The sequence below is a fragment of the Brachionichthys hirsutus genome, chromosome 3 (genome assembly GCF_040956055.1).
Source record: "Brachionichthys hirsutus isolate HB-005 chromosome 3, CSIRO-AGI_Bhir_v1, whole genome shotgun sequence".
Taxonomy (NCBI): domain Eukaryota; kingdom Metazoa; phylum Chordata; class Actinopteri; order Lophiiformes; family Brachionichthyidae; genus Brachionichthys; species Brachionichthys hirsutus.
Genome location: NC_090899.1, coordinates 263,192 through 270,780, shown reverse-complemented (window position 1 = coordinate 270,780; position 7,589 = coordinate 263,192). Strand labels below are relative to the sequence as shown.

The 7,589-nt window shown below is 53.5% G+C and overlaps 2 protein-coding genes across 2 annotated transcripts; one reads left to right on the top strand and one right to left on the bottom strand.

The window, feature by feature from the left end:
• Positions 1–788: 788 nt before the first annotated feature.
• Positions 789–3,803, bottom strand: LOC137913386 (uncharacterized). The gene is made up of 7 exons (XM_068757173.1): positions 3,752–3,803; positions 2,911–3,258; positions 2,564–2,836; positions 2,255–2,510; positions 2,126–2,139; positions 1,836–2,007; positions 789–888 (listed from the first exon to the last, which is right to left on the bottom strand). Exons 1-7 carry the CDS (start codon positions 3,801–3,803, stop codon positions 789–791), a joined length of 1,215 nt encoding a protein of 404 aa, XP_068613274.1.
• A 595-nt stretch (positions 3,804–4,398) lies between these two features.
• LOC137912379 (metaxin-1-like) lies at positions 4,399–7,179 on the top strand. The gene is made up of 8 exons (XM_068756645.1): positions 4,399–4,488; positions 5,228–5,297; positions 5,379–5,458; positions 5,697–5,789; positions 5,852–6,034; positions 6,401–6,477; positions 6,548–6,702; positions 6,847–7,179. Exons 1-8 carry the CDS (start codon positions 4,408–4,410, stop codon positions 7,071–7,073), a joined length of 966 nt encoding a protein of 321 aa, XP_068612746.1. The 5' UTR covers positions 4,399–4,407; the 3' UTR covers positions 7,074–7,179.
• Positions 7,180–7,589: the final 410 nt, after the last annotated feature.

Sequence of the window (7,589 nt, the reverse complement as noted above, 5' to 3'; positions counted from 1 at the left end):
AAATCTCTGAAGTATCTGAAGTATCTGAAGTATCTGAAGTCTCTGAAGTCTCTGAAGTCTCTGAAGTATCTGAAGTATCTGAAGTCTCTGAAGTATCTGAAGTATCTGAAATCTCTGAAGTCTCTGAAGTCTCTGAAGTCTCTGAAGTATCTGAAGTATCTGAAGTCTCTGAAATCTCTGAAGTATCTGAAGTATCTGAAGTATCTGAAGTATCTTAAATCTCTGAAGTCTCTGAAGTATCTGAAGTATCTGAAGTCTCTGAAATCTCTGAAGTATCTGAAGTATCTGAAGTATCTGAAGTCTCTGAAGTCTCTGAAGTCTCTGAAGTATCTGAAGTATCTGAAGTCTCTGAAGTATCTGAAGTCTCTGAAGTATCTGAAGTATCTGAAGTATCTGAAGTCTCTGAAGTATCTGAAGTCTCTGAAGTATCTGAAGTATCTGAAGTATCTGAAATCTCTGAAGTATCTGAAGTATCTGAAATCTCTGAAGTCTCTGAAGTCTCTGAAGTCTCTGAAGTATCTGAAGTATCTGAAGTATCTGAAGTCTCTGAAGTATCTGAAATCTCTGAAGTCTCTGAAGTCTCTGAAGTCTCTGAAGTATCTGAAGTCTCTGAAGTCTCTGAAGTCTCTGAAGGATCTGAAGTCTCTGAAGGATCTGAAGGATCTGAAGTATCTGAAGGATCTGAAGGATCTGAAGTCTCTGAAGTATCTGAAGTCTCTGAAGGATCTGAAGTATCTGAAGGATCTGAAGTCTCTGAAGTCTCCCCTCGGTCCTCCTGAATACAGATGTTAGATCTGGTTCTGATCCTGACTGACGCTGAAACAAGGACTGACCTTGGACTCCACCTGACCTTCAGGTGCCGTCCGATGTGGATCCGCTGCCCGCCTCCTGCAAACGACCAGAAGACCAGTTCAGAACCATCAACGACCGGGTCCCGAGGAACTCGCTGCGACTCGCTGACTGAGACCCGAGTGTCTTCTGGTCCTTCAGTCGACACATGTTACCATGGAAACAGAAATATCCTCCACTTGAAAGTATCTAAACATGAATTACATCAGGGATGTGTATAAAGTACCAGTTGATGTTTCCCTCCACCAATCAGTGTTTGTTGTTGTTTGTTTGTTGTTTGTTTGTTGTTGTTTGTTGTTGTTTGTTTGTTGTTGTTTGTTTGTTGTTTGTTTGTTGTTTGTTTGTTGCTTGTTGTTTGTTTGTTGTTTGTTGTTGTTTGTTTGTTTGTTGTTGTTTGTTTGTTGTTGTTTGTTTGTTGTTGTTTGTTTGTTGTTTGTTTGTTGTTGTTTGTTGTTGTTTGTTGTTGTTGTTTGTTGTTGTTTGTTTGTTGCTGTTTGTTGTTGTTTGTTTGTTGTTGTTTGTTTGTTGTTTGTTTGTTGTTGTTTGTTGTTGTTTGTTGTTGTTGTTTGTTGTTGTTTGTTTGTTGTTGTTTGTTTGTTGTTGTTTGTTTGTTGTTTGTTTGTTTGTTGTTTGTTTGTTTGTTGTTGTTTGTTTGTTGTTGTTTGTTTGTTGTTGTTTGTTGTTGTTTGTTGTTGTTGTTTGTTTGTTTGTTGTTGTTTGTTGTTGTTTGTTGTTGTTGTTTGTTGTTGTTTGTTTGTTTGTTTGTTGTTGTTTGTTGTTGTTTGTTTGTTGTTGTTTGTTGTTGTTTGTTGTTGTTTGTTTGTTGTTGTTTGTTTGTTTGTTGTTGGTTTGTTTGTTGTTTGTTGTTTGTTTGTTGTTTGTCTTGCTAACAGTACAGCTTCAGATGTCATGCAGTAGAATATCTCCATCTGGAACGCAGTAAAGCAGTATTACTCTTGACTTGTACCCCAGTGTACACAAAGTACCTTCTAATGATGAAGACGATGACGATGACGAGGGAGACCAGGACCAGCAGGAGACCAGTCGTCACGCCGAGGACCAGAGCCGGGTCGGAACCGGCCCGTCCTTCCAACGTCAGGTTGAAGACAGACAAGGTGATGATGTCACGACACAGCATCCCAACATCTGGACCAACATCTGGACCAACATCTGGACCAACATCTGGACCATCATCTGGACCATCATCTGGACCAACATCTGGACCAACATCTGGACCATCATCTGGACCATCATCTGGACCAACATCTGGACCAACATCTGGACCAACATCTGGACCAACATCTGGACCAACATCTAGACCAACATCTGGACCAACATCTGGACCAACATCTGGACCTCCTCCCCTCCTCTCCTCTCCTCTCTTCTCCTCCTCTCCCCTCCTCACTGATACTGGTTCTGGTTCTGGTACTGATACTGGTTCTGGTACTGGTTCTGATACTGGTTCTGGTACTGGTACTGATACTGATACTGGTACTGATACTGGTACTGATACTGGTTCTGATACTGATACTGGTACTGATACTGGTACTGATACTGGTACTGGTACTGATACTGGTTCTGATACTGATACTGGTACTGATACTGGTACTGGTACTGGTTCTGGTTCTGGTACTGATACTGGTTCTGGTACTTCCCTTCACCTATCTAGACGGCACCAGACCGGGTCAGCGCCCCCCCCCCCGACCCAACCCACCTTCATCCTGCTCAGGCTCCACCTGCACTCGGTACGGTGGGGAGAGGGGGCCGGGGCCGGTCCTCAACCCACAGGTGTAATTCCCAGAATCCTCTGGAGTCAGGGGTCCGAGCCGGAGGGCGGGGCCAGACTCCGACATGTTGCGGTGGTCTTTGAACCACGCCACCCCCAGCTGGTGGACCGTGCAGTTGGACCGGGGCGTGCAGGACAGCGTGAGGCTCCGCCCCCGGCCCGTGTCTCCGGTAGAACTGCTGATCTCCATCAGAACATTTTCTAAAAGAGAAGACCTTTGAGTGACATTCCTGGTGACACGCCCACACAGACACGAACCAATCAGCAGCTCCTACCGGAGACGGTGAGACGGACCCCGGAGGTCCCGGTGAAGTGTCCCTTGTCGCCGTCCTCCGCTTCCACTCTGAAGCGGAGCGTCCCTCCGTCTGTCTTCTGGAGGCCTGAGATCTGGAGAGAGCAGTTTGTCCTCTTGTCTCCCAGGTATTTGTACCGCGGGTCGTTGGTTCGGGACTCGCTGTCGTACACGTTCGGGGTCGTGCCGTGACAGATCTCGTGGTCCCGGCACCAGCGGACTCTGGAGACGGCGAAGCCCTCAACGGGGACGAAGGTGCAGAGGAGGGTGACGGTAGAACCTTCTACAGCGCAGGCCGGTTCTGAATAGTTCACAAACGGACCCATCGAAGCTGGAGGGGGAGAAACAGAACGTGTTAGAGGTGGCTCTGGTTCCACCCGGGTCTGAGCCGGACCCAGTCACGGGCTGGACCAGAACAGAGCTCTGGTTCCACCCGGGTCTGAGCCGGACCCAGTCACGGGCTGGACCAGAACAGAGCTCTGGTTCCACCCGGGTCTGAGCCGGACCCAGTCACGGGCTGGACCAGAACAGAGCTCTGGATGAACGAGGTCACACGAGGCAACATGACCTGTGTCCCGTGTCCCGTGTCCCCCCCCTCCAGTGCTGGAGCCTGTCCCGTGTCCCCCCCTCCAGTGCTGTCCCGTGTCCTGTCTCTTTGGACTCTTTCCAACGTGAAAGCGTTGTAATATCAAAATGATCTTCTCAGCAGAGGGTCCCGTCCCGTCCCGTCCCGTCCCGTCCCGTCCCGTCCCGTCCCGTCCCGTTCCGTTCTGTTCTTCGTTAAACCTTAAATCTATTCTGATTATTGTCGACGCCCATCTTACCTGCCACCAGCGCCGAGACGCCCCAGACCAGCTTCATGTCCCAAAAGACCATCCTTAGTTTTATGAGGCTCCCGTCTGAAAGCGAGCCGAACCGAGCGCCGCGCGGATGGGGAACCGAGCCGAGCGCCACGCGGATGGGGAACCGAACCGAGCGCCGCGCGGATGGGGAACCGAGCCGAGCGCCGCGCGGATGGGGAACCGAACCGAGCGCCGCGCGGATGGGGAACCGAACCGAGCGCCGCGCGGATGGGGAACCGAACCGAGAACTCGGACTTCTTCTTTTGTCTCTTTCGTAAAGTTCCTTCCTTCGCCTCGACGGAACAACAGCTGAAAGGAAAACCCACAAACAGACGTAGAAACAGTATTTCATGGGGAGATACTCAACATTTAGCGACGTAGTATTTCCTCCGGTACTTCTTCAGCCGACGCTGGACTCACATCTGTTGTTTAAATACACGTTTACATATTAATATACCTGTAGGTATTTATTTGGTGCGATTCATCAACTTTACATTATTTATTATGGGAAATATATTTTCGGTTTTCGAACAAATCGGCTTTTAACCAGTATTACGGAACGAATTATGTTCGATAACCGAGGTTCAATAAGAAGAAGGTCATCTACTTCCGGTATCAGGGGTCACAGTTCCGCTAAAATGGCGGCGCCCGACGAGTTGTTCTGCTGGGAAGGAGGCTGGGGTCTGCCGTCCGTCAGCACCGACTGCCTGGTGGTTCTGGTGAGTGTCCGTTCACACCGGGCCGAACCGGCTCCGGGAGTCCAGTAAGACGGTCGAAATCACCCGTTCGCTGGTACTAGCATTAGCATGCTAACGGCGGAGCGGAAACGATGTCATCGAACAGATGATCAGAGGCAATGTATCGATCAGATATTTATTATTATTTGTTTTAATGAAATGGACGAAAACAAATGGTAGTAGTACTAGCAGTACTACCACCATTGTTATCAGTAGTACTGCTGGAACTCGCTCAGGTGGTTCTGGGTCCAGGTGGTTCTGGGTCCAGGTGGTTCTGGGTCCAGGTGGTTCTGGGTCCAAGTGGTTCTGGGTTCAGGTGGTTCTCTGGTCTCAGCCTACCATGGACCTGCAGCCCCTGGTCTTAGCCTACCATGGACCCGCAGCCCCTGGTCTTAGCCTACCGTGGACCCGCAGCCCCTGGTCTTAGCCTACCGTGGACCCGCAGCCCCTGGTCTTAGCCTACCATGGACCCGCAGCCCCTGGTCTTAGCCTACCGTGGACCCGCAGCCCCTGGTCTTAGCCTACCATGGACCCGCAGCCCCTGGTCTTAGCCTACCATGGACCCGCAGCCCCTGGTCTTAGCCTACCATGGACCCGCAGCCCCTGGTCTTAGCCTACCATGGACCCGCGCGGCGCTAACGTTAGCAGCTGCGGCGTCCTTTAGTGGCTGAAGGGGGACGGGGACGTTCACCGTGGTCTCTGTCCCGGTTCCTGGCTGCAGGCCTACGCTCAGTTCTCCGGAGCTCCTCTCAAACTGATGAAGACCTCCAACCCCTGGGGGAGCCCTAGCGGTGAGACTCCTCCCCTAACACGTGAAGAAGAGGAAACGAGACGTCGTCATCGTCATCGCCATTTTGTTTCTTCCTTCAAAGGATCACTTCCTGCTCTGAGGACCAATGAGAAGGAGACTCTGTCTCGGCCCTCTGACATCATCATCCACCTCAGGAAACAGGTAGCTGCCTCCTTCGGTGTATCGCAGTACTTGTGTTTGCGTGGGTACTCGTGGATATTTGTGGATACTCGTGGATACTCGTGGATATTTGTGGATACTCGTGGATACTCGTGGATATTCGTGGATACTCGTGGATATTTGTGGATACTCGTGGATACTCGTGGATACTCGTGGGTACTCGTGGATATTTGTGGATACTCGTGGGTACTCGTGGATACTCGTACGTGTTTGTTCTCAGAAGTACAACGCGGACTTCGACCTGTCGGCCGGGGAGGCCGCCGACAGCCTGGCCTTCATCGCCCTGCTGGAGGAGCGACTCAGACCTGCTCTGGTGAGGCGGCTCCGCCCCCCCCCGGAAGGAAGGAGAACCCGACGTGTTTCCGTCTGTTCTAGATCTACGCCTTCTGGGTGGAGCCCCAGAACTACGTGGGCGTGACCCGCCGCTGGCACGCCGATCACATGCCCTTCCCTCTGAACTTCTTCCTGCCGGCCCGGATGCAGAGCAGGCAGCTGGAGAAGCTGGGGCTGCTGCGGGGGGGCGGGGGCCTGGAGGCCGGGGGGGAGCTGGAGAAGGAGGTGAGGGGGGGGCCGGAGGAGGGGGCCGGAGGAGGGGCCGGAGGAGGGGCCGGGGGAGGGGCCGGAGGGGGGGCGGGGGAGGGGCCGGAGGGGGGGCGGGTCATGTTCTCACAGGTGTCCTTGGCTTAGTTGTACCCCGTCTGAGAACTCGTAGTCCGGTACCCCGATGCTGCAGAGGACATGAACTCTCGTGTTCCGGGACACGGACTCTCGTGTTCCGGGACATGAACTCTCGTGTTTCGGGACATGGACTCTCGTGTTCCGGGACATGGACTCTCGTGTTCCGGGACACGGACTCTCGTGTTTCGGGACACGGACTCTCGTGTTCCGGGACACGGACTCGGGACGTGGACTCTTGTGTTTCAGCTGTACCGGGACGCTGCAGACTGCATGACCCTCTTGTCCCAGCGCCTCGGCTCACACAAGTTTTTCTTCGGGGACTCGTAAGTTCTTCCGAGTCTCTCGCGTCTCCCTGTCAGAGAGAGAGACTGATGAAGACTGTTGTGGCTGCAGGCCTTCGTCTCTGGACGCCTACGTCTTCGGTCACCTGGCGCCCCTCCTCAGGGCGGGGCTGCCCGGCGGGAGGCTGCAGCAGCACCTGAAGTCCCTGGAGAACCTGCCCGGCTTCTGCAGCAACATCCTGATGCTCTACTTCCCCGGAGACGGGGGTGAGGGAGCAGCCAATCACAGCGCACCTCGCTGATGATGTCATTCAGCCGATCGGTGATGTTGGGGCTCAGGGTCCAGAACGTGAGACGGTCACATGACCCTGCACCGAGGTGCTCGCCCAATCACGTCCGTTTGTCTTCTAGAGCGCTCCGGTCAGAAGCCGGCGTCTCGCCCCGAGGACGGAGACGCGGATCACGTCCCCGACAGGCGGAGGAAGCAGTTCCTGTCGGGTCTGGTGGCTCTGGGCGCCATGCTGAGCTACGCCGTCCTGACGGGCATCGTGTCCGTCCAACACGTGGAGCGGGACGCCCTGGGGGGCCCGCCGGACCTGAAGACCATCGCCTCTGAAGGGGAGGGGGGAGACGACTGAGGAGACGCCATCGGGGCGGCGGCACGATGGACACGCCTCTGAGGGGACGTTCCGTCTGAGGACAAACCCGATACCTGGTGACACGATCAATAAATCTACCTGTGAAGTCCGTTTCATGCCGAATCTGTGCCGAGTCCCAGCCGGGTCAGCCCCGATCAATCGGTGGCAGATCAATCGATCAGCTCGGCAACAACCGCTGAGAAGGCCCGCCTGATGCTGGACCCCCCCCCCCCCCCCCCATCCAGACCGGGGCTGGACCTGCAGCTGCACATGACGCCACCGCGCAGGAATCTGTGTGTGTGTGTGTGGGGGGGGGGGGGGGGGGCTCTAATGAGCTGATCTGGAAACAGTTTGTGGGTTTTACATGTTTCACCGGAAACCCCCCCCCGCTGCTGTTAAACGCACGTTTCCATGGCAACGTTTCAGCATCACAGACAAACAGAAACCCCCCTCCGCTGCTGTTAAACGCACGTTTCCGTGGCAACGTTTCAGCATCACAGACAAACAGAAACCCCC

Bases quoted from the DNA above. Each gene is read 5' to 3' on its own strand.
- LOC137913386 (XM_068757173.1), bottom strand. From the start codon at position 3,803: ATGGTCTTTTGGGACATGAAGCTGGTCTGGGGCGTCTCGGCGCTGGTG. The intron at 3,259-3,751 runs GTAAGATGGGCG...CTCCCCCTCCAG, and splicing joins CGTCTCGGCGCTGGTGGCAG to CTTCGATGGGTCCGTTTGTG. The intron at 889-1,835 runs GTACTTTGTGTA...GGTCGTTTGCAG, and splicing joins ATCGTCTTCATCATTAGAAG to GAGGCGGGCAGCGGATCCAC.
- LOC137912379 (XM_068756645.1), top strand. From the start codon at position 4,408: ATGGCGGCGCCCGACGAGTTGTTCTGCTGGGAAGGAGGCTGGGGTCTG. The intron at 4,489-5,227 runs GTGAGTGTCCGT...TCCTGGCTGCAG, and splicing joins CCGACTGCCTGGTGGTTCTG to GCCTACGCTCAGTTCTCCGG. The intron at 6,478-6,547 runs GTAAGTTCTTCC...TTGTGGCTGCAG, and splicing joins AAGTTTTTCTTCGGGGACTC to GCCTTCGTCTCTGGACGCCT.